General features: G+C 44.8%; 1 protein-coding gene across 2 annotated transcripts in view; it reads left to right on the top strand.

The window, feature by feature from the left end:
- The window catches only part of sema3b (sema domain, immunoglobulin domain (Ig), short basic domain, secreted, (semaphorin) 3B), a 65,350-nt gene extending 43,433 nt beyond the window's left edge, over positions 1-21,917 (top strand). For both annotated transcript variants that reach the window (XM_030118474.1, XM_030118473.1), the window contains exons 2-18: positions 4,799-5,257; positions 7,420-7,577; positions 8,878-8,940; positions 13,776-13,895; positions 14,316-14,409; positions 14,526-14,645; positions 14,739-14,881; positions 14,992-15,106; positions 16,431-16,500; positions 16,635-16,779; positions 17,938-18,157; positions 18,403-18,494; positions 18,644-18,685; positions 18,843-19,000; positions 19,086-19,141; positions 20,127-20,266; positions 20,729-21,917. In XM_030118474.1, coding sequence (XP_029974334.1) covers positions 5,086-5,257; positions 7,420-7,577; positions 8,878-8,940; positions 13,776-13,895; positions 14,316-14,409; positions 14,526-14,645; positions 14,739-14,881; positions 14,992-15,106; positions 16,431-16,500; positions 16,635-16,779; positions 17,938-18,157; positions 18,403-18,494; positions 18,644-18,685; positions 18,843-19,000; positions 19,086-19,141; positions 20,127-20,266; positions 20,729-21,241 — 2,421 coding nt within the window. In that variant the 5' untranslated portion in view covers positions 4,799-5,085 and the 3' untranslated portion in view covers positions 21,242-21,917. The remainder of the gene's footprint in view (positions 1-4,798; positions 5,258-7,419; positions 7,578-8,877; positions 8,941-13,775; positions 13,896-14,315; positions 14,410-14,525; positions 14,646-14,738; positions 14,882-14,991; positions 15,107-16,430; positions 16,501-16,634; positions 16,780-17,937; positions 18,158-18,402; positions 18,495-18,643; positions 18,686-18,842; positions 19,001-19,085; positions 19,142-20,126; positions 20,267-20,728) is intronic.
- Positions 21,918-26,231: the final 4,314 nt, after the last annotated feature.

The following is a 26,231-nucleotide window of genomic DNA, read 5'->3' as shown; positions in this document are numbered from 1 at the left end:
AAATGTATCTGTTACCTACTCTATCTCTTTTAACTCTTCTAAATAAAAAGCAATAATATAAGTTAAAAATATTATGCATAATAAAGATAATCAGCCTCTCGGTGATCTGCTGACCCCTCCCCTTCTCTTACCGCCGTGGGCTCCACCCTATCAAACTAATTGGTTCAAAAGCCACCAGTTACCTGCTGTTTCGCTCTTTTTGCTCGGTACAGCTCGGAGCCCCCCCTCCTCACCCTCTCATTCTTCCCCTTCATCCATCCATCCCTCCTGCTTTTCATTTCTCTGCTGCAGGGAGGCTTAGACTTGTTGGTCACAGGCCAAGGAAAGTCTTTGCTCCGTGCAGGCGAAACAATCGGCTCCTTTCTCTCCATCACCTCTCTGCTCACTCCATTTCTTCTCCATCCCGCCCTCCCTCCATTGCATTCTCTCCCTCTCTCTCTCTCTCTCTCCCTCCCTCTCTCTGACTGTATGCACATGAGCTGCCTGCAGGGTCAAAGTGCTCCAGAGTCTGCTTCGGTTTATATCCTCCACTCACACTTTCAGGAGAACCTTGTGGCTTTTGTTTGAAGTCTTTCCAGATCTTTGCGCCACTTCATCCACACTTCATCTCTTCCCTTTTCACCGTTCTCCTTCCCAGTTAAATATTTGATGACTTTTTAAGTTCTGTCCTTCCTCGTTTTACCTGACTGCATTTGCCTCGTTCCGCCACCGGCTGCCTCGCTCACAGACCTCGTCTCCCGTCTTTGTGTCCCGCTCCGTCTCTGCTCTCGTCCCTGACCTGTGGTAGCGGAGGGCTACAAGTTAAACGGCTGATATCCATTCATTCATTATTGCATGCAGCATTGTAGAATTGCACTCTAGCCCCACTCTGCTAAGGCCGTCTCACCCTGGAGGCGGGCTGCTTTGTCTGCCTGTCTCTATTTAGGCTGGGTTTTGACAGGACAGCGTGCCCACCCCGGCCGCGGCCCCCCCCTCCCCTCCAATCTCTCTCTCTGTCTTATTCTTTATTTTTAATCCACTCTCTCTTGGCTTGCTGCTGCTCCATGTCTATTGAAGCTGAACTGAATGCAAGTGTCAGCGGTCCCAATGGCTTTTTTATTAAGATGCATTATGGAACGAGCAAGAAGTTTGTGTATCTGCAAGAGTGTGTGTGTGTGTGTGTGTGTGTGTGTGTGTGTGTGTGTGTGTGTGTGTGAGCACGTGCGTCGGCAAGTGTAAGTCCAGGGACATTGCAGAGGTAGATATGAGCTCCTGTAGCATAACATTTAAAGGTACAGGTGTGTGTGCTGAGTATGAGGATGTGCACGGTGCAATGATGATTTTTATGACAGCAAATTTAGAAAACACACACAGAGACACTTCAACACACTGGCAGAGCTCAGGGAGGTGAGCACTGGCACCGGTCATTCCTTTTATAGCTGCCGACGGGAGCACGAGGACTTGTTCTGATGCCCTCGTCACTCCCGTGGACTGCGATGTGTGTGTGTGTGTGTGTGTGTGTGTGTCAGGAGCTGTGCAGCTGACGAGACTGCTGACGTACTTCTCCTTGAAATACTGCAGCATCTTTGCAACTCAGTGCAGAACCTTGAGCACACACACACACACACACACACACACACACACACACACACACACACACACACACACACACACACACACGCTTACCTCTTTTCCCCTTTGCACAGGAAAGCCCAGTTTATTGCACATTATCACTTCGTTGACGGCTCCCCAAACCTGAACCAGACCCGCCGCTGTAAACCCACGGTGGACGTCTGAAACAGTGACCCGACTCACAGGACGGCGGCTTGCTTTCTTTTAAAGACATGCATGTGCACATTTGTCCATTCAGTGGTGTGTGTGCAGGAGTGTTTACATACTGCAGGGTATGTGGGAGTTTATGTTCCTGCTAAGCTCTGTCCTGTTGTGTTGTGGCCTGCGAGCCATGAGCTTATGAGAGCTCTCCTGTCTCTTCGCTTCAATAGCTCCATTATTCATAAAACTCTGTGCCAACTGCCTGGATGGGCCCGAGTGTGTGTGTGTGTGTGTGTGTGTGTGTGCGTGCGCAGTATGTGTGTATGTTTCAATGTTTGGCGAATATGGTTCTGATCTGATCTTTCAAATGATCGCTGCAGGTCTCAGTGTTGGTGAAAAATTCAAAACAATGTAAAGTCCAATGTAATGAAAAAATGTGAGGCTGTATTGAAAAGCTCAACACGCTGCAGCCTGTCGTATTAACACTCTTCATGCAGTCGTCACTTATCTAATGAAGCAGAACTGAAGTAATTTGTCAGATATTTGTCACACAGAGACAATCCTGAGGCCTGTAAGTTTTATTTACGCTAAATCTGTCCTCGGTGTTATTTCTTTTCACTTATCCCATAACTGCTGATTTCACATCATTGCACATCAAAGCTGTAGCAAGAACACAAAAGGAACACAAACTGTCAAAATCAGAAACAAAAATCCTCTCTAAAACAAGAAGCAATGCTGAAATGTTCGTAGCACCAAATCTGATTTACGGAGTCGACTCATATGTACTAAAATTAGCAGTTATTAGCTCGCTCGTAATACCCAATGGCTCAGTAAAGACAACTTATAACTACAATATAACATTCAGAACAACCTACATAGATCAGTTTGTCTACATGTTCTTCACATGGTGGCTACTGTTTTTCAAACATCTGTATCTGAAACAACAAAAAGAAGTTTTTCAAATCAATTTAAAAAAGCAAGAAAAATGACCAAGTTAAATAAACAGAAAGCAGAACAAATATGCATATACTGTATGTTATGTTAAATTCTGGCTTTATCTTTCCCACAAACTCAACATATTAACAAACCAATACTAATAAAGCTGAAGGAACTCTGGAACTACAGCATTATTGCACTTTCTGACTTGTAATGAACGACTGAACGTGTGCTGCAGGAATATCTGTCTGCATCTCAGCTGTTCTATGTTACGTAACATAATGGCAGAATTAACAAAGAGAGAGGTCACAGAAAATGACTGGGATTTCCACATGGCCGCCTTATCCCAACACACATCGGCCACACAATGCCCGGCCTCCACGGCGCCATTCTCACCGCAGAAACGGGCAGCACGACTAACGCCACCTCATGACTGGAGGGGCGGAGCTTATCCTGTGTGTGGACGTGAAGGGAAGAGCGGAGGAAGAACTTCACGTTTACTGTGAATAAAGCTGAAGGTGAAAGGGGTGTGGAGGTGGAGGCTGTTTAGACTTCATCATATGAGTCTTGCTGTGGACAGAGGAGGGATGTATTCCTCCAAACCCCAGCTATTTGCCCCGTTCTGGACCTAAAGTGCTCCACGTTGAGCTGAGTGAGGCGCTATCTTTACATCAACCCTGCTTTTACCATCAGCGTTCCTTCAGAACCACTATGACCGAATCAAACGATCCTTTGGAGAATCCGCTTCGGCTGCTCATGTTTGGCTAACCTTAGACTTCTGTTTAAAATCTGTCCACAAGGGCCTCTTTAAGCGCTTTAAGCTTTTTATTAAAAACTGCCGCAGAAATAAAGATGCTGTTATTTTATATGAGACGTAGCACCGATCGCCGAGAGAGAAAATCCAGCCGCCGCACAGAGCAGAGTCTTATTAAACAGCTGATTTCACTGGCGGGACACAAGGGGGGCTTTTCTACAGAGGGCAGCAGATGAGGGGCAGTGATAGAGGTAATTGTTCAGAGGGGGAGAAGGAGTCGAGATTGAAAAGGAAAACGGGGGAAAAGCCGTCGGTCTGTCTGTTAATGAGTGCCAACTGTGAGGTGCAATATAATAAAGGAGACTGTTTCTAGTGAAAGGCTTCATTGTTCCGACTGGCCATGGAGTCCAAAGTACTGACAGAGAGGTGTGTGTGTGTGTGTGTGTGTGTGTGTGTGTGTGTGTGTGTATGTGTGTGTGTCCCTGTGCACGCCTGTACACTTACGAGCCAGTGACTTCATGCCGTCGTCGTCTGTGGTGGACTTGTGGTTCGGTCGCAGCTCAGTCAGCGAGTTATTGGGGACAGACCCGAAACAATAACAAATCTGTCGCAGTAAATTCAGCTACACTCATCAAATAACCTTTTTTTTTTCTACACAGTAAACAGAGACTATTGAAGCCAGAGGAGATTGTAAAGAACATTCTGAGTAACTCCTTGTGCTGTTGATCTAATAGTGGGGTATTGGGCGCTCTGACAGAATCTCATCACAGAAGTTATTGAAGTCTCTTCCGCTGGACTCGCTCACAAGTGACGTTCTGTGAGACGAACGCTGATGCACTCGTCCATTCATCCGTTCATCCGAGTCGCCGTCGGCTCATTAGTTCTCGGCGGCGAAGGGATCTGATTTGGTGACACCGTCTGCCAGAGCCGAGCGGGAGGAGGGAGGCGCTGTGAGCTGGCAGTGCCACCGACATCCAGCGAGGCACTGCTTGACTTGGCATGAGGCAAAGCATATATCTATCTCTCTCTCACACACACACACACACACACACACAGACACTCGCCCTCATCACTATGGTCAGCCTGTGTGTGAGTGTGTGTTTTGGATACAGTCCCTGTGTCTTGCTGTAATGTGAGGAGATTACAGTGTTGCTGCCATCATGGAGGCTGCTGGCGTTAACACGGCCTGGCAGGGTCATCAATCTGACTCCCACGAAAACACACCTCAGACGCCAGTGCTTGCATGTGCTGGTGTGTCTTTTCACGTATGTGTGTGTGTGCATTGGCGCACCCCTGGTCTGTTCATGTTTTGTACACAATTCTAAAATATCTCTCTTTGTCTGTCTCTATTTTTAGGCCCACGCGCAGCATTTTCGTCCCTTCTTGGATGTAGCTTGGTGAACCCGATCGCCCTTCGCCAGAGGAGCCGCAAGACGGAAAGAGAAGTGTTCCGGAAAGGAGGACATTTAAAAGATTAAAGTGATCAGCAGGACCTTAAAAGGCAGACTCGGAGAGACATCTTCTAAAAGAACGAAATCCCTGAAAGGTTCCTGCTCTCTGACTCGACTCAGAAACTGAGCAGAACTTCATACCTGAATCACGACATCGGCGGCGGACATCAGGAATCATTTTAATCGCTCAAGATGATGACCATGATGATGATGATGGTGGCCACCATGGTGACCTGCAGCTCCCTCTTCCTGCTGGGCTTGGCCGCCGCCCACGCCTCTTCCAACACCATGAGCCGCACTTCATCCTCACCTTCATCCTCCTCCTCTTCCTCCTCCTCGCCACGCATGAAGCTTTCATACAAAGGTAAGAACAAGTTTGGGAACGACTGTCGCAGAGTTTCTACACCTTATTCAAGCGAGCGCATGCGTCTTCTGTGGTGGACTTTATATCTGTAAATGTTTACTTTTAGTCTGCACGCGCACACACACACATTCACACACACTTTCTCTGTTTCATGTAGCATTCAGCCTGATCCCTGTCAGAGTAAACACTGCTGAACCGTGGCCAGCTGTAATTTGCGGTTGCAGTGATTCACAGCCACACACAGCATCATGCACACACGTGCACTCCGCTTCAACTCGCAGTAGCACGGCTTTGCGTTTCATCTCCCGTCTGGTATGTTCGAGGACGGCAGCTCGATGCCCGACAAAACCACATAAACCAGGGATGTGTTCCATCGCTGAAAGCCAGCAATTACAGCCCGAGCTAACTGGCCGAGGCCGGGAGGCTCGCTGGAGGCTGCCTGCGCTGCAGAGATATCTGCTCCCTTTCATTTAGACTGGGAGCGACATATAGCCGACTGGACCGGAAGACGTGAATGTATTTGTTTTGTGTGGCACATGAAGGGCAAAAAACACTGTTTTTTAACTTAAATATACTTTAGGGAGCCAAAAGATAAGCATTATTGAAGTGCTGTAAAATGTTTCTGAAAATACTGAATAGACAGGTGAATAGAATCCAGTTGGGAAGAAACAGTTTTGCTGTATGGATTCAAATTCTTTACGAAAGCAAAAATAGAACGGTCTGGAATGCATGCAAGGATTTAAATTTTTTTATTGTTCACAATGAATCTTGTGGCTGTTGTGGTCGTCGTGCGCATGTGTGTGTGTGTGTGTGTGTGTGTGTGTGTGTGTGTGTGTGTGTGTGTGTGTGTGTGCCTAAAACTAAATTGTTCTCTCGCTTTTTAAAAACAACAGATAAGTTGACTGCACTTTCAAAACAATCAAGTTCGTTCTTCTCCTTGTTGACTCGTTATTGCTTTACATGAAGTAATCAACAGTATCAGATGTTTATGTGCAAATGTAAGGAACAAAAATTGAAGTTCTCCAAAAAATAAACCACAGATACCTAAAAAGTACCCTCATCGATCTATAAACACTTAGTTACTTCAAAACTTCTGCAAAATGTTGTTAATGACAAGATAACAGGATGACATGTGAACATAAACGGTCTAAACTGACATGATCAGCATCCACATGAAACGACCGTCAGCCACATCAGATATCAGGACGAAACAACTGACTTTCAAATCAATAAGTCCAATAATGAAGTGGTCATATCCTTTATATCTCCACTCCAAATTGCCATAATTCAAAACATGGACCGTCGTAAAAGGATTTGGTTGCAGATGTCGATCAAAGGGATACTTTAGTATTTTGTCGTCAGACTGTATTTTTGTTCAGTCGGTAAATAACCCAAAGCTACTTTTCATCACAGTGTCGTAGAACCGAACAGAAAGTCCCTGACGTCTTGCAGGCAGCCTTTGGGAGGCGTCAGAGTCTGAAATAAAGTCATAAATTCACATTAGAACAAGCCAGACAAATAAAGTCCTGTAGTGTATAAGTGAGGAGGGCCTTGGTTCTGATTCCTGATGGTCCTGGGTCACACTGGACCAGCGGGGAGGACGCCGACGCCGTCCCTTTAGTTCTAGAGCCAAGAGCTCAGATTTAGTTTTTCGTTTTTTGTTTTTCCATTGGCATGTTGATACCTATTACTGCTTTAAAATTACAAATACATGCTACAGTTTCCTGGACACGACTCCCCCGGAGTTTCTTCTTGCCAGTTTGGTGCAGTCGGTTTTTCCATTGAGGGTAACACAGGGGCTTTACTGTCAGGGGATTCGGTCCTGCCTTCTGGCTTCGGGGTGTTGCTCGACATGTTATTCATGCTTGCGAAGATGAGGCAGTACGCTTCCTTATCAACCACATGACTTGTTGATGGTACCTCGAAGCCAACAAGCTGATTCAGATCAGAGGACTCATGGCTTCAGGTTGTTTTGGCATCGATAGAAAGTCTCTCTGAGGTCATTGTTTCTCTTTATTTTATTTTTGTTATTTCAGAGAAGAATAGCAATATGGAGAAACATCAGAGAAGTCGGTTCACAAGACAGTTTTTCATAGAAGTGCACGCGCAAACGCCAAATGCTGGCATTGACGATAGCATCCTGTGAAACGTCCCGTTTGCAGAGCTGCAGCAGTTTCACGGAGTGCGGCGGTTCGATCTGGAGCGATCCTGCTGCTTCAGCGCCCTGCTGCTGGATGAAGAGCGAGGAAGACTCTTCGTGGGGGCCAAGAACTTCCTGCTGTCGCTCTCGTTGGACAACATCGCCAAGCAGGAGCACAAGGTGGAATGATCAGTACAAAACCTTTACCGCTGACATTTCAACACTGTTCTCACACTGAAAACGGTAAAATGGACTCAGGTGCTTCATCCATCTCAATCTGTGGGCAAACAGCAGGATGAATCTTGGGTTTACAGGGTTTCTTTTATTTCAACTTTACACAAGAAATCATGAGAAAGAGAAATAGATGTGAGTTAAAGCTCATTGTTCTGACGTGTTGCAGAAGGGTGAAGGGTCACAGCGGCTCCATCTCTTGAAAACCAGTTCAAATAATGCTCAAAATAGTTATGATCCACTGCACATGTGCTGTGTTTTCCATGGCTGTAAAGATAATGAGGAGATTTACCTGCTTTTTGTTAGGTTTAGATTGGAGCCATCTTTCTTCTTGCACATACATAACTGTCTTTTTTTGTTTTTGTTCTTCCACGTAGAGCCGTTTTGCTCGATTTCTTAGGCTTATATTTTACTGTTGCAATCAAAGTCAGACCACATGTGCTTTGTAATTCTATATTCAAGTGGACCTGAAGGAAGGACATGAAGAAAAACATTCACTAGCGTGGACACTTTTTACAAACAGACCTCTTTGAAAGAAGAAATTGTCCATCTGAGACTGTTCAGCTGCACCTCTTTGTGGGGGAAGAGCGAAATATGGGATTAATAGACAAAGGTAGGGAATCAAAGAGTTAGATGAAGATGAAAGGAAAAGGTTTTTACTGAATCAGGTGATGACGAACATCTGAAAAAATGCAGCTTCACTCGAGTGTTCTTTCCCTTTAAGTATCTAACGACCACGTTTCAGCAAGCGAAAGCTCACATCCACAGGTGTGAATAACAGTGGAGCGAGTCCACAGCAAAGCCATACGCAAATATGCATAGGAGCAAAATACAGCCCACCGGTAACATCTGCTCACAGCTGTTTGGAGTAAATTACACGTTGGATGCTTCGGATCTGAAGCTTCGGTTGGGTTTAGGTGTATGTGTCAGTGTGATTTATGAGCTCGGAGTACAGATCCACTCTGCTTTGGATCTTTTTCTCTCCGTGCGGTTGAGACGGGGCTTGGATGATGTGGTTAGAAAAAAGGGTTAAGACGGAGATGAAGAGGAAAGAAGGAAAATAAAGGAAGTGTGTTCAACCAAAGATTTGAAGAGCGGAGTGGAAAGAAGAAAAGAAAAACGTGTTATCATCCAGACTGCTGAGCGGTGTGATTTGCAGCTCAAGGATGCATTTTCCATTCACTTATTCCTCTGTAAGGATTTACATGCTTAAAAAAAACTTAAATATTATTTCATGTTCGTGTTTCAGATTTACTGGCCTGCCCCTGTTGACTGGAGGGAGGAGTGCAACTGGGCTGGCAAGGACATCACGGTAAGCTTCTTCTCGCCGTTTCAACCCGTAGTTCAGTCTGAAAACATGGAGCACGGTGATCCTCATGTCAGCTGCTCATTAATGCAGTGGTGTACACTTCACTTGTTCGTCTTGTGTCTTTAGTGGCTATCACTGGCCAAATGTATATTTAAACATCTATTGAAAAGCTTTTCATACACCATTAATGAGAGCTCAGATGTGTCACGTCGTGCTGCGGTGAAATAAGAAGGGCACGGCGATCCTGGAGGAGGAAGTCTGTCCACTCCTCCTCAGCCCAACACAATGCTACCTTTTAATCCACTGGAGTCATGGGAGTCATCACAAGGCAGAGACACTGCGTTTAAACTGATAACATGTAATAATAGGTGCGGTACTCCCACTTTGGGACCTGCCATGCGGTGAGATCATTTCCTCTTTTTTTGTTTTTCTCTTCACTGCTTCCACAGAACGCATGGTGGCTTTAAAAAACAGCACGCTTTAGACTTCATTCCTAATTAAAGTAACATGAAGTGCAATGAAAACAACAAAAAGTCATTTCTTCCCATCATCCCCTGGGTTGGAAGATGGGAAAATCAAATGGACTCCCTGATGAAGCCTGGATACATTCATTACTAAGACTTCCCCTGAAGAAGCAAGGTGGAGTGATGGGAAGTGTCACATTTAACTGATGTTCTATTTTCACTTGAAATTGCTGCTAAGTAGCTTCAGCAGTCTGTTCCTTGTTTAATTTGAGTCAGTTTAACCGCCTAAACAGTGACCACGGGAGCGTCTTGTGTTACTAATACACTCAGTACATTAAATAATTACTCTGACAAAGTCAGGTCAGATCGGTGGGCCAGCCCCATTATAGAGTTGTGACTTGGAAACATGCGTTAAGTGACAAATGGCCGCAGTGCGTGTTTGAACTTTATAAGAGGAGCTGGACAGAATGGGCCGGCAAAACAAATTCAATCAAACAAAACCAAGTTAAGAGAGGAAATGTGAGGCTGTGCTGGGTGTGAGGGTGGTGTGGCACTGGAGCCGATCCCAGGTTAGTTTGAGTTCTGATCCATCACTGGACAGACAGAGAGAGACTGACACACACACACATTCACACACACTCACACACTCACATTTACACCTATGGCCAATTCAGGCCCACCCATTATTCTCAAAGGCCTGTTTCTGGACTGCGGGAGGAAACAGGAGTATCTTGGAGAAAAACCCAAAATGGAGTTAAAAAAACAAGTTTTCATTTTGATGGTGATATAGTTGTACATTATTTCTCCAAGAATATGCTGGGTCAACACTGCATGTGATGATTATGCGTCTAAATGTGTCCCTGTGTGTGAAGTCCGGGCAGAGCAGGCTCGGCTCCACTGACCAACATGTAGAGGCCACCGAGAGCCCTATAGACCACCCAAGGTTAGAGTGTACTCTACCTCGGTCTGCAGGTCTGTATCTGCGTTAAAACTGTCAGCTTACCAAGAGCATGTGTTAACAAGACACACATTTGGCAAAATATTCCATATTTATACTCATGTGTGACAGTCGGCACATATTTATTCATGTATCTATGTAAATATCCAGTCTTTGTGTGTGTGTGTGTGTGTGTGTGTGTGTGTGTGTGTGTGTGTGTGTGTGTGTAAAGCAACCCAGTCATCAGTGTGATTACACAGCTGTAGCAGACAGACAACGAACTCCATTCATACAAAAATCCAGGCTCCAATTTCACCTGACCAGACCGTGTGTGTGTGTGTGTGTGTGTGTGTGTGTGTGTGTGTGTGTGTGTGTGTGTGTGTGTGTGTGTGTGTGTGTGTTTGTGTGTGTGTGTGTGTGTGTGTGGCTTTATGAGCGCTGAGGAGTTGTGGGACCTAAACATATCCAAACACTCACATTAACAAGTCATTTCAACCTTAAGGGGATAAAAATAAATCACCCGTGAAATACACTTTCAGCTGAAGGTTAGAGTTCCGTTAAGGTCAGCGTCAGGTTAAGACTGAAGTGCAGGTCAGGTTTGGGAAGTAATAGTCATGTCTGAGTTTGAATTTAGAGACATTCTTCAGTAAAGTTAAAGTGATGGTATGTGTGTGTGTGTGTCTGTGTGTGTGTGTGGGTGCGTGGGGTGGTCAGTAGAGGTGATATTATCTCAAACTGTTGAAGATGAATACATTTGGTGAAGCTGCTCCAAAATAAGAGGAAAAGCAGGAATAAAGCAAAAACAATTAAAAAGATGAAACTAGAAAACGTCAGGTGAAATTTTGTATGATAAAGTAAAAGTTACTGATGGCGTCGCGGTCAATATTTACAAGCGTCTTTAGGACTGTTCCTTTTCATGCTCAAGGAATTAATTAACATGAAATCTTTGAAACAAGCATTTACAACCTGATTGTCAAAGAAGTCTAAAATTCAAACTCTCACTCTCACATTTTCTTCCATAAATGTGAACTCTGTAGTTATTTTTCTTAGGGCGCATTTTCATTTGTGAATTCAGGAGTGGGATAGTTTAAAAGTTTATTGTGCACTGAAGTCGCTTCAAACAGACTGATTGCTTCTGACTGCAGGAACTTGTCCTGCACCACATTATCACAGCAGCTCCACACGACACAATAAACACATCCCCGCTCGCAGGAAACACACCTAACATGCACAGACACAGTAAGACAAACACAGACGCACGCACATAAACAGAGTCAGACAGAGGCAGTAAACAGTGGACTGCGGGTCTGATTCAGCGCCGCCAGGCGTCTCGGTGTTTAAAGCCTCAGATGTGAGGGACTGTGTGTTCCTGCTGGCGTCTCATCCGTGGGTTTCTCACTTTCTCTGTCTCCAAGCTACCAGGCGTTATCGGTCATTGCTCGTTTGATTCAAAGACCAACTCAAGCAATGTGATCAAACGCAGCGTTGAGCTGTGTGGGGCGTCTAATGTGTAGCACAGTCACCAAAACAACACCAAAACAAGAAAAAGAGAGAAGAAGTGCAAACTTTTGCCTTGCTGTTGGCTGAGTTAGAATAATAAAACATGGATGAAAGTTAGACTATTGACAGTACATCTGTCTGTGGCTGTAAAAACATTTGAACATAGTTTGATACTTCAGGAGTGAGAAACAGCAGAAAGAAGCCGTTAATGGCCAGTAAAATAAATGGGCAGCTTGGGTTAATCATCGATAGAGCTGAAAAGACGGAAAGGAAAAGGAGAAAAAGACATCCTCGGGGCAACAATGCAGCTTTATTAAACGTGATGGCGAGGACTAAAGCTCCGGCTGGGCTCAGGTCACAGCATGCAATTTGCTCAGTGTTTCTACTAATGAGGTGGCGGGGGGTCAAAGGTCGAGCAGTGAACCCTTTAATGCCGCTGCTGCCACCTCTCACACACAGACACACACACACACACACACAGTGAGGAGCTGTGATTGCGGGCATAACTCAGTGTCCTTCTCCTCCTCCTTCCTTTTGGGCCTTTCTTCGAGGCCTTTCAAGCATCTTTCCCGTCACCTCCTGCTCTGTCTTTCTCTCTTTGTCACATCAAAGAATTTACTTTGTCAAACTCTACTGACTCTCTCACCTTTCTCTGCACCCTGACACACACACATGCACACACACACACCCCACAGAGTTTAAAGTACAATGGCTGTTAGGTGGAGGCGAACTTCCAGGATTTAGGTTGGTAGTGTGTGTTTGTGTGCTGCGTTCGGACGCTGAGCACCTTCTCCTCGGGAGCCTCCTCTAAGGTCTCTCATGTTTAACAGTTTAAGAGACGAATCGATCGGTTGGACGCCTTCACATGTGCACGCTCACAAAGAGAGAGCAACAAATACAACTCCATCTCTAATCCCCTGGTGGGTTTTAGTGGTTTGAAGGCAGGTCTTTGTTCAGAACCACAGAAGGGTGTGTGTGTGTGTGTGTGCATGCGTGCATGTGTGTGTGTGTGTGTGTGTGTGTGAGAAGGTTTAATGAGCCACATTTCTTGTGGCCCTGATTTCACAACCGGGCCCATCTGTCACCCTGGAGACACAGACTGGACGGACATACACAGAAAAATAAGTGTGATTGTAAAAAGGGTGGAAGCATCCTTTAAAGAGATGGATGAAACACACCTTGTACTTTCAGTTTTTTTGAAAACTGCAATGAAAATATTATTTGGGAGTTTCCATCATAACAATATAGCATCTGAAGTGCACAGCCCGTCTCCTTTATCATGGAATCAAAATACTTTATCGAACGTGAAGCCTTTTTTCAGTCAGCTCATGGTAACCCGACCCTGAGATGGACAGATGTGTGTGTGGGTCAATAACATGCTGTCTGCAGGAGACCTAAGAGGGTACAGAAAGGCAGAAAGACTGTTATTACGAAGGATGGGAAATAATACACATGGTTCTTTTATCCTCGGAGGTTTATCTCAGCCGGCTAATGAAAGCAGATTACCAAAGATTATCAACATGAACATCTGCATGAAGTCAAACTCTTAGATGTCATTTATATCCGTACCTTTTTTTGGAGGGAAAACGGTTACTGTATGCATGATTTTTGATCTCTGAGCCAAACTTACACACGAAATGCAAGCGTGTGTGTTCTGGCTGAACACAATGGCTGTCACAACAATGTGCAGAGGAGGAGCTGCGGATATGACAGTGGACAGTGGAGCTATGAGAGGAATGCACATCAAAAAACAACCAGCGAACAGAGTCCACATTCACCACAACAGCCATGACAGTGTATGAGAGGATTTTGCATGCAGTGATTGTTTTAAAGGTGCAGAGAATGTTCACAACGAATACTGATATAAAGACGAAAAAAGTTATTTCTGTAATGAATATTGTTGATTTAGAGTGTGTGTGTGTGTGCGTGTTTTACAGTCTGACTGTGTGAACTACGTGAAGATCGTGCACCATTACAATCGCACTCACTTATACGCCTGCGGAACCGGAGCCTTCCACCCGACCTGTGCCTTCGTGGAGGTGGGACACAGGATGGAGGTGAGAATCATAACAAGACAAAACACACAAACAGTGATCTGGTGACTATTTGCAAAAAAAGTAAACGTTGCAGTTACACTGACAGTCGTTGCTTGAATACAGTACTATTCAGTCTCACACACAGACATCATTGTTTCAGTGTGGTTATAAATCCAATGAGAACATGACTTCAAGAAGGAGCTCTTGGACAATAGATTTTATGTGTACAAACAAACGGCTGCTTACATGTGACGGCCAGCAGTGACTCAGACTTGGTAACAGAACAGCATGGTCGCTGGCCGATCTTGATGCATGAAGGTAAACCGTTCTGAGCAGATCAAAGGAATCCGTCACCCTCAGTTCCAGTTCCAGATTGTTTTAAGTTGATAACGATGGTGAAATCACAGCCCCTGAATCCTGCCTGTTCTCTTCCTTTATCAGGACCACGTGTTCAGGATTGATCCCTCCAAGGTGGAGGACGGGAAGGGGAAGAGTCCATATGACCCTCGGCATAATGCTGCCTCTGTACTTGTGGGTAAGTCAAACTACGGTATAGATATCAGCTGCAAGTAGAAGTAAATCATAAAGGAAACGTAGTTAATCCACACCACTGACTCTGTCCTTGCTTTATTCTCTAACGTTGTCTTCCAGGGGATGAGCTGTACGCAGGCGTGGCCACCGACCTGATGGGACGGGACTTCACCATCTTCAGGAGTTTAGGGAAACGTCCCTCCATTCGAACTGAGCAGCATGATTCCCGCTGGCTCAATGGTGTGTGTGTGTGTGTGTGTGTGTGTGCAGCGATGGTGACTGCTTCTCATTGAGGGGAAATCTGACACTGATGCTCTTTGATTTTTCCACCAGAACCGAAGTTCATCGGTTCCTTTTGGGTCCCTGAGAGCGAGAACCCCGATGACGACAAGGTCTTCTTCTTCTTCCGGGAAACAGCGGTCGAAGCTCAGGGTTTGGGAAAGTCGACCTATTCACGGATCGGACAGCTGTGCAGGGTAAAAGGTTTATTATATCACTATCTGGTAATTTAATATGAACCACGTCAGGTTGGAACATTTTAATCTAATTTAATATCTATGACTGGACTTTTTCCGTGTCTAATCAGAATGACATGGGCGGACAGCGGAGCCTGGTGAACAAATGGACAACCTTCCTCAAGACCCGCCTGATCTGCTCGGTCCCGGGAGCCGATGGCAGCGACACATACTTTGATGAACTCCGTAAGTCCCCGGAGCGAATATTTATCCAACACTGTACACGTGTCCTGAAGCTCAACCTGCAGACCCTCCAGGAAATGGACGGAGATCTGAACATATGTGCTTTTGATCTTGAAGAAAGTCTCCGGTTTGACTTCAACATGTCTCAACAGATGTCACACAGCTCAGCTCCAGGAACTTTCCTTTTAATGTCACTCACAAAAAGAAAGTTGTAATTTCCAACATTGTTCATCCAAATTGTTCTACAGGCTGATTTTCCGACCCAGCGTCTGGACTCCCACCCACACGTCATGTGTTTCCATGACAAGCTGTCCAGAAGTTAGGATAAACTGATGTGGATGGAGGAATACTCTTATTATAGAAAATAATTGTTTGGATCAAGCTGTCCATCAGTTGGTAGAGTGAGCTACTTTCAAGCCCCTTTACGTCTGTCCATGTTGACCCCACTGGAACAAACTTTGCTCCCAGTGGTGTGTGTGAAAGACAGTGTGTGTGCTCGAATGGGTAAAACTGTTAGACGTGTGAAGTGGACCTGTTATCCACAGGAATTCACACTTTGCTCAAGCTTTCCTGTCAGTACAAACTAAGATCTGCTCCTCAAACTGTAAACGGTTTAAAGGGATAAAAATGCAAAGAGCTTGGTTCGGTCTGGTTTGTCTAACTAGACCTACGATGTTAACTTAACTGGGTCTTTTTCCTTGAAATAATACAACCCCATAAGATGAAACTTCAGCAGGAAACAGCTTTCTCCTTCAATTCGTGGAATGAAGCATTATTGAATAGATGATTATTGTTGACACCACGCATCTGTGACCAGTGAGTTTCAAAGGGAGAACATTTCCCTTCCAGTCTGAGCTAAAGATCACACTGTCTTAAAACTGACAAATTGCCTGAAGGTACCATGCAATAAATAATGAAGCGTCTGCTGAACCTTTTATTATATAATGTTTCCCTGACGGGCTCTCATGTGGTTTAAGCTGCTGCTGCATGATGTCTCAAGATGATTCTGATCGACTTGGAGGTTTTTTTTAAAGATCTTTCTGCAGCTTTTCACCTCGAATGAACTGAACTCTCTCTCCTCTGATTGTCACAGTCTGTTCATTTAAGCAAAGCTTCCAGTTTTTAAAAAAAAGCGTGAGGACTTGACTCTCAATATGTTTACTTCTCGACTGATACTCAAAAACACAACAACTTTGTGAGATTTATTTTTACGTAGCAGGACACAGTAAATGTGTCTTCAAAGTACAGGGTCTGTTTATCTTCTTCCTCACCTCTGACCTCCCGCCACCTAACCTGTGTGTGTGTGTGTGTGTGTGTGTGTCCTCAGGCGATGTGTTCCTGCTGCAGACGAGAGACAGGAAAAATCCTCTGGTCTACACTGTCTTCTCTACTTCCAGGTCAGAGTCTATTCAGATTGTGCATGTGTGTGTGTGTGTGTGTGTGTGTGTGTGTGTGTGTGTGTGTGTGTGTGTGTGTGTGTGTGTGTGTGTCGGTTTGTTATATTTAACCAGCCTCCCCTCTCTCCCAGCAGCAGTGTATTTAAAGGCTCAGCTGTGTGTCTCTACTCAATGAATGACATCCGGAGGGCCTTCCTGGGGCCCTTTGCTCACAAAGAGGGGCCCAACTACCAGTGGGTCCCCTTCCAGGGAAAAGTCCCCTATCCCCGCCCAGGAATGGTATGTGAACACCTATAAAGCCCCTTCCATAGGAATGTCAAAAGGTCCTAAACGTCAATTCACTCGAGCACATGTCGATATCTGCAGCACTTTTGTAGAAGTTAAATGTTGTTCTGCACAGACATGAGTTCTTTTGGGTTCCATGGTTATAATAATTGTGTTTGTAGGACTGAACTGCATAACTTTAATTGCATGCATCAGCTTTGTGACAAGTCCTTACAGAAGCATCCAGTGTTAGACCTTTAGTTTTCCAGAAACTTCTCCCTGATCGATATGTGCTCATGCCTGCTCTTTAAATTTGCTAAGCGCAGAGGTATAATGTCAGCAGGATTTGTTATGCAGAGCTTCAAACGGCCACAGTCCAACGATCCCTAATTGTTTTTGGCCCACAGTGAGCACATCATCACTTCACAAATCAGCAGAACAAGTTTTAAGAAAGCTTTTATGCTCACGAGGACAAGTATGCAGAAGCAATTAAAGTAGTTTCAGACGCAAAATGCCTCAACCAAATCAAAATACATGAGCTGTACGTTCTGTTGGATACGTAGAGCAACCAATTAAGGAGGAAAAACAACCCAAAAATGAGTAGTTAGAAGATTCAGGACAGGAATTTTAATGAGAGAGAGACAGAGAGAGGCTGGACTCTGACCCGGGGTAAAGCTCACAAGTCCCTGAGACCCATCTCACCATAATCACTTCTCTGTAGCCGGCTGAATTGTGCCTTTTGTGCACTGCTGGCCAGCTGAAGTTCTGATGACTCGCTCGCTTCGCTTCAGTTTACACGCACACGGTCGCAACGCATTTTCCATCAGATATATGATTATACGCTGAAGCTTCAACATGGTACAGAGCGTCTGTTGAGAGCAAGTCCTGCAGTCCGTCCTGTCCTGCAGGGTTATTGTGGCTCGATCGAACAGCTGCTGAGTCAGGCAGAAAACTGCAAAACCTTGATTTCAAAGTTGTGTGTCTTTCCAAATTCTTTTACAACTTAAAAAATTGGTGGTTAAGATTGATTGTGATCTGGATGTGGTGCCAAGAGACGGTCGGACACAGCTGTCACTCACCTCCATCCCCGTTTCATAGCTAAGAGCACTCAGACCGTTGAGGCGTCAGTTCAATAGAATATGAATTAAAATGGACTTTCCTCGTCCTCATTAGTGTCCCAGCAAGACGTTCGGCAGCTTTGAGTCCACGAAGGGTTTCCCGGACGACGTGATCCAGTTTGCACGCCACCACCCGCTGATGTACAACCCGGTCTACCCGATGACCCGGAGGCCCATCTTCGTCCGGACCAATGTGGAGTACAGCTTCACCCAGATCGCCGTGGACCGGGTGAACGCCGCCGACGGACAGTACGACGTCATGTTCATCGGCACAGGTAACGGGACACGTTTCACCGTTAGCTGTTGAATGTGGGCGACACGCTGGTGTAGCGGGAGCAGAGTTTGTGTGGACTTTCTTGTGTCTGTTTAAGTTTGTAAGTTGGGGTCAGATCCAGCTCCCTCGAGTTAAACTGGTTGAACGGAAGATGAATTGATGAAGCGATTGTTACATAAGAATTAGATTATGAATACAGCTGAGAATGTTGTATGATGTAAAGTTTTGGTGTGTGTTTGATTTCAGACAGAGGAACAGTCCTAAAGGTGATCAATGTCCCCAAGGAAAGCTGGAACAACATGGAGGAGCTCTTACTGGAGGAGTTGGAGGTCTTTAAAGTAAGAATGCAGGTTTAATAATATTTGGACACAATGTTCTCTCTGGAAAGTAGAGAATATTTAGAGTCAAAGTTAAAGGATTTCTTCATTCTTGTCCTCATTAGTATGAAACATGTAAATTAATCGAGTGTATCTGATCTTCTCTTCAGGATGCCTCGTCGATCATCAACATGCAGATTTCCTCAAAGCGGGTTTGTTTGTTTTGTACTTTTAGTGTGTTAACTTTAATGTTTTTAACTGCAGGAACTTTATTGATCATTTATGGCGCATTCAGAAAATATTCAGACGGACTTCAGCTTTGACGATGCAGTGTTTGAGGTGTTTTCTCCTGGCTCTGTATCTCCACAGCAACAGCTGTACGTGGGCTCGGACACGGGGATCGCTCAGGTGCCGCTGCACCGCTGCAGTGTGTACGGGAAGGCCTGCGCCGAGTGCTGCCTGGCCAGAGACCCCTACTGCGCCTGGGACGGGACGTCCTGTACTCGCTATTTACCGAACAACAAGAGGTCTTGATACGATGACATGATTAGATTGTACAAATACTTTCAAAACAGTCATGATTTTTCTTCTAAATAGTGAAATTCCTTTCAGACGTTTCCGCCGGCAGGACGTGAGGAACGGAGACCCCAACACTCTCTGCTCTGGAGGTAGGACGGCCCGAACAAGGATCTATTTAGAACAATAACTAGAAGATTAGAAACACTTGAAGTTATTCTTGTTACGAAACGAGGCAGGTAAGCTCTGGCAGTTTTAATTAGGTTTGTAGGCTGACTGTAACACACGCATGTTGAAAGCCTCAGACTGATCCTGCTCTTGGCGTCTTATTTCTCACTGTCCTCGTGCCAGACAATCCAAAATACCCGCCTCTCTCTTTCTCCTCTGTTGACCTCTGCGCTCCAGACCACAATACGGGTATTCTCTTCCTCTCTGTCTTTCTGCCACGTAACTAAATGAGGCTAATCGCTCAAACTGAAGGAGCTCCGAGTAATATGATTACATCATGTGGCATGCCGTGGCAAACTAATGAAGGTCAGAGGAATTGTCTCTGATGAGCTTGGGACAGCCCCAAAGTGCTGATCGGACCTCCGTGGCATTTTGTTCGCCATTGTTTCCCCACTAATCTGCACGCTTATCGAGGTTCAAAGACTTACCGCCTCTGGCTTCGGTTTTGACAGTTTTTCCTCATTTCTTCTCTCATTCACATATAAAGAAACAACTTTGTAACCAAAAATGTAAAAATAAATACATAATATCAATAATAATTAAAATCTAAATGACAGATATTTAAATTGTGCAGGTACTTTACATTATTAATACACATTTTGAAATGAGTTCAGTGGTATTGAGCAAACCAATGTGTTTCATTGCATTCTTGGGAATTCAGTGCAGGCATAAGTTTAAAAGACTGAAATCAAAGTACTTAAATCAGACACAGAAGCCCAGCTAGTACTGTTACATCAAGAAAGAAGGGTATCATGCAATAGTCTAACGTCTATTCTTTACTCCTCTCATGCCTCCTTACCTACCTATTGGACATCATTTCCTCCAGTCCTGGGATTTTCTGCAGCTCTCATCCTGTCCCAGTCTGGGAGGCTGCAGCTCATTTGTTCTTGTCTCTGTCTCCCTCTGCAGACCATCATAAGCACCGCGTTGCAGAGAGGAAACTGTTCGGAGTCGAGGGAAGCAGCACTTTCCTGGAGTGTATCCCCAAATCGCTTCAGGCCAGGGTCACGTGGACCTTCCAGAAACATCCGCAGAACCCCCGGGAAGAGGTGAGGGGGTCCACAGACTCATCCAGGAGGTTTTCCAGTGTCTCAATGAGAAGTTAGGAAGGTGAAGGATCGAGGTGATGGAAGCTTGTGGCTGAAAGTTGTTGGCTGAACTCCACTGCTGATGCCACGGTGCCTCTGAGCAACGCTCTTAAAACCGAATTATCCAGGTTGAAACAGGAAGGGCATGATGGGATAAATACAATATGTGGATCACAGAACCCACTGCAGTGACCCCAGAATATCTTAGCATCAGTGCTCTCGTTCATCCCATGACTAAAACATCTTCACTCAGTTATACACAGTGTGATGTGCCATGACATGTGTTTAGCACATTTAGCTAATTTCTACTTATCACCTTTCTTTACATGCATTATTCAGTGTCAAAATAAATTATATTTTATACAGTGCACATCCAATACAACGAACATTTATTTTCAACTTCTACATTTTCCTGTAATCCAGGTTCGTCTGGACGACCGCATCCTGCAGACGGACCGGGGTCTTCTGATTCGACGTGTCCTGAAGAGAGACGTCGGCATCTACCAGTGCCACGCCATGGAGCACGGCTTCACCCAAACACTGCTGGGCATCACCTTGGAAATCGTACCTTCGACATCCCCCTCCACTTCCAACCTGCCCTCTGATGCCCCCGTTCGATTAGACCCCCGCAGCGGAGGTGGGCCTCCGATGACCAATCAGAAGCTGTGGTACCGGGACTTCATGCAGCTGGTCGACCACCCGAACCTGAGCACCGTCGACCAGATCTGTGAGCAGGTTTGGGCTCGTAAGAACGCGGGCGGCGAGCAGGCGGACAAGACTTTTGCTGCTCAAGGGAAGGAGGCCCCTCCGGCGGGTCCCGCGGTGCGGCCGGCTAACAAGAAGTGGAAGCATCTCCAGGAGATAAGGAAGGGGAGGAACCGCCGAACCCACGACGGGAAGCCGAACCCCAGAGCGCCGCGCAGCGCGGGCGAGTAAGGACGGAGAGAGAGAGAGGCGGAGGGAGGGAAACACAAGGACTGATACTGGAAGACAGGAGGAGACTGATGGGTAAAGACTGAGACCTGGAACTCCTGGAGGTGTACACAAAACACACACACAAACACACACAGATACACATACACACACACACACACAGCACCTCCTATCTTGTGTATATTTATCAATGGATGCCCCCACTTTGCGGAACCCCGATCCCCGAGTCCTCGTCCCATTGGCCAGCCCCTGCATGTGCTGCCTTACTGCCCAAAGTGATTCTGCACGATCCCTTTACACTGTTCCACTAGAATAGTCGATTGTACGAGCAGAGCTGTGGGAGTAACCCCGCCTCTATCTGTGGGCCGTAAACCTGCACCCACCTGTGATTCCCTTCGCCACTGACTCGGTACGGAGGACGTCCGCAGAGCAGAGGATGTTTATATCTCTGCCTCCCATAAACCAGCGACACATTCAAGGTGGTTGATGGATCACAATATGCATATCTACCCTGGACTACACCACTCATCGGCAAGAACTTTCCTCACCACTTTTGTTTTTTTTCTTACCTGAAGATTTTAAAACAAGAAGAGCGGACTGGAGGGATGTGTGTAAGCAAGAGGAAGATGTAGCAACAAGACAACTGGAACATACTGAAGTGATGGTCTGTAACTGGAAAGACATTCGTGCACAAGTGTGAAGCCAGATTCATATCTGATGATTCGCTCAGCTTCCAGTGCTGCTCCTGGTGCATCTGTTTCCATTCGCAGGATCCGTTTGTACATATTTACGACATTATGCAGATGATGGCAACCTGTGAACAACAACATGTTTGGTGGTTATTCTTAAACTGTTTTCCTTCGGCACATGGAGACATGTCACAAATCACACCGTGCAGAGCAGGCAGACATCCGTTTCTGGAAAAATATGCTTCTATTGCTTCACTGGTCCAAACCACTAGAGAGCGAGAAGTGGAAATTCTCCTCACATCCCATGGTGTGAGAGTCAACGAGGTTTACATTACATGAACAAAGCTGGAGAACAGATAAACTAGCTTAGGCCCACAAATAACCCATACAGAGGAAGTGTATTGAATGAAATACCTTACGCCAACATCATCTCAAAACTCATTTAAAGAAGAAAAGTGCTCACATCCCAGGTTATTTGAGGAGAAAGGCTGCGCCTGGTGGTTTCGAGTGAGACGCAGTGATTCAGTGACCAGGATGAGGAGAAACAGAGTAGATTTCAGTGGACTATGACAACCCATGTTTCTGGGCTACAGTATATATATTAGCATGATATTTATGAGTGAGAAAATGATTTTCTTTTCTATTCTAAGCGGTACTTATTAATTTTTTTTCCGACACTGTTCCTGCATATATTGTTTGTGGCAAATCGATATGAAAATAATATGAGAACGAGCGTGTCACAGATTCCTCCTTCGCCATAGTAAAATGCACAGAGCGCAGCTCCTCTACGCTCCCCATCAAGCATTTTCACTCTTTACGAAAGAAGATTAGAAAAAAAAGACCCATCAGACTTTGTACACTGTTGTAATCACTTCTTTGCGTAGAGTTACAGTCATTAATATAATTGACTTTTTGCTGCTTAACGACGTCATCTCTACATAACGGACAGTTAGTTGAATAAGGTCTTCCTTCTCCACGTCCGAGTCTAACTCTCTGTGTATTACCTGTAAAGAAAACCCCGTTTGTTGGTTGTCCGTGCTAACATGGTGTGTGTATCCCGCCCCCTTCGTGTACATTGTGCGTACAGCCTACCTGTGGTATGATATTTTCATAGTCTACCCACGTGAAAGAAAGAAACTGGCCAGCCTTGTAAAATAAAAACATGCATTTATGTTTTGCATTGATGAAAACTTTTTTTTTTTCTAAAAAAAAAAAGAAAAGAAAAGATGAATATAAAGGTCTAAATTGTGCATCTGGCTCTGGTGAGTTGAGTAATTCACACAGGCCTTGTTATAAGAAGGCAGCATAGACTGTGGGTGGAGTTTAGATGTATGGAGTCATTGTCGTTATTTATATACCTTCTTCATAGAGATATGATTAACTCTTCGAACCGGACCGAACCGAACTGACCAAGGGTGAGAAAAGGGACACGTTTTGACACCGCATCCCCAAAGAGACGACTCGCAGATTAAATTGAACGGACACGAGTGCCAATGCCTGCAAGCGACTTTCCACTACTAATTCAATAAAACGTAGTGAGTCGTGTGAAAATTTTCCCTCGAGGAAGAATCACTTTTCTTAGGTAGTGATGTGTCCCTTTTTTGAGCCAGCTGTCATTTTGTGCTTGAAACTGCATGACCAATGTTCGTGGCTAACGCGTTTGACAATGGTGTAGTATCAAGAAAGAGCGAGAGAAAGAAAGAAAGAAAGAAAGAAAGAAAGCACAATATGTTGAATATTGTTATTGTTATTCCTATGTATTTATGTGCAAAGATAAGCTGATATGTTGTGGTGGATTTTTATTTTTCTTATAAATGTAGATTCACATCTGTACTGTTCATGTTCTGCTGAAAAGAACGTATCCTCAACGTGTTTTTTGTACATTGCAGCCAATGGAGAAACTTCCTCAAGACAGTGTCCAAGTTTAGAGTCTTCGGCCCTTCGATCCACACTCCTGTTGTGTCCCAAGCCATTTGACGCACCCCTGCTCAGTAGCTCACAAGGAGAGAGAGAGAGTGTGTGTGTGTGTGTGTGTGTGTGTGTGTGTGTGTGTGTGTGTGTGTGTGTGTGTGTGTGTGTGTCCGTTTTGGGGGAAAGGAGAGCTCTGTAAATAATGGCGAAGCAACCGTGGCGTGTTGAGCGGCCCGTCGCTCAAATCAGTGGTGGAAGCCCGAAGTTAACGTGGTACACTGTAAAACTCCCAGGTCTTTGTGAAACGTCATGTCAGGTTGTTTTTGATTAACACAATAAAAATATGCAGTTACTTCGAGGCGTGTCTGTCGACTGTCCCATGTTGAATTTACAAAATTATCCTGAAGTATTTCATGAGAGGAATGTTGAAATTGAAGAATAGTACCGAGGTAACCACTGTCATCTGCAAAAACACATTCCCTTAAAGCTTTTTTTTTTTTTTCGATCAATTGTCACTCTGTCACAATTCAGACGGGAACCGTACTCAACTCAGCTGTATCTATGCAGCATTTTAAAAACGCCACATCTGAAACAAAGTGCTGAACATAAATCAGCATGAGACCCGAGTGAGAACAGCAGAAAGAACAAAACCAACAAAACGACAAAGAGGAGGAATGTGTCAAACTGGGGTCAAAATCCAAGGAATAAAAATGGATTTTAAGATTATCTAAAAGAAAAAAAAAAAAGGAGTGTGAAGGGGCTTGTCTGGTGCGAGGAGGTAGTTTGTTCCATCATTTTTAGGAGCAGAAGGAAGAAGACACTGTCCCCTCTGAGCTTGGTTTGGACCTCGGCCCCTCCAGGAGTAGATCACAGTTCAGCTGAAGACACCATTTAGAGATTTAAAAACTAAAGAATCTCAAAATGAACCCTACAACGGACATCCAGAGCTGATGTACAGGAGCAGTACTCTTCCAGATCTAATCTATCAGGTAACGTTACTGTTTACCTTGGGAGAAATAATTTATGCAATACAATTTAATTTAATTTTTTTCTATCAGGCCTGCAGTTTTTAAGGAAAGGAAAAAGACAGTCAAATGAAAAAGACAAATATTAAAATTCCACAAATATAAATTAATTGTCCTGCTGCCTAACAGGACTCTGGTTTTTATTTCAGAGCACTTCTCCCCATGCATGAAATGTTCTCTGGCCTCTTCCAATCCAAAGACATGTTTATCATCTGAACTTATCTCTGGGATGGACCGGCAGTCTGTCCAGAGCGCCTTCCTTATAATATACACATGGTGAAAAGTCTCCGTAACCCTAAATTGTATAAAACAAGTATGGAAAACGAACCAGGCACTGTCAAGACAGGCCACACGGTCGACTTCTATTATTTTTTTCCCAGTTATCTGGTGAGTGGCTTGAGGCAGGGGGGCTGGAGGAAGTGGAGGAAACAGGGATGTCTGAATTTTCAAACTGATGCAAACTACGAATGAAAACAGCAAGATTGTTGTCATAAACAGAAATATTAGTAACTGAACAGAGATCAGTTGAACCTTTTTCCAAACACAAGGACTTTCCAAATTGTTTCATTGAAACCTTTAGAAATGTCTCTGTCTCCTCCTCCCTGCAGAAACAGACCCTCTGAATGGCTCACATGTAGGACAAACCACTTTACACTGAGATGGTGCTAAATGACATTGGCTGTATGTTCAAGTAAGTTTTTCCTCAAACAATCTCAACATCTGGAAGTGTCTGGACCTTCTATGACTGTAGAGGTGTCAGCTGGACCAGCAGTGTCTGGGACAAGCAGAAAATGGACAGACTGGCGAGGAGGACCGGGTCTGTCCTTGGTCCTTGGACTCAGTGGACGTGGTGAGGAGTGGGAGGAGGATGATGGCTGAGCTGTCATCCATGTCAGGAAAACCCATCTCACCCACTTCAGAACACTCTGACAGCACCGAACAGCTCCGCCAGTGAGCGACGGCTCCGTCCACGCTGCGTGAAGGAGACGAACCGCAAAACCTGCTGCTGCTGTCAGACTGAGCAACAAACAAAAGGCCCGCTAGTCTGCAGGAAACAGAATCAAACAGTGTTTCACTTCTGTTCATTGTTTCTTCACTGCTTGCACTTTATCTCCAACTCTAGTGTGTTTCTTCTGTTTTTACTGCCGTTGCACTATAACTTTCCCCGCTGTGGGACGAAAAAAGGAAATCTAATCTAATCTAATGTAATTTAACCCAATCTAATATCTAATTTATGGAGTTTTCCTAAAATTCTGATGACACATTATTCAGTTTTATGACTTGAAAAACTTGAAAAACATCCAAACGCTTGCATAAACCTTTGAATTTTTTTGGCACCACAGTACCTCAAAAATCCTCGATGACATC

The sequence above is a fragment of the Salarias fasciatus genome, chromosome 20 (genome assembly GCF_902148845.1).
Source record: "Salarias fasciatus chromosome 20, fSalaFa1.1, whole genome shotgun sequence".
NCBI classification, from domain to species: Eukaryota; Metazoa; Chordata; class Actinopteri; order Blenniiformes; family Blenniidae; genus Salarias; species Salarias fasciatus.
The sequence above is the reverse complement of the archived record's forward strand: the minus strand, read 5'-3'. Positions and strand labels throughout refer to the sequence as shown.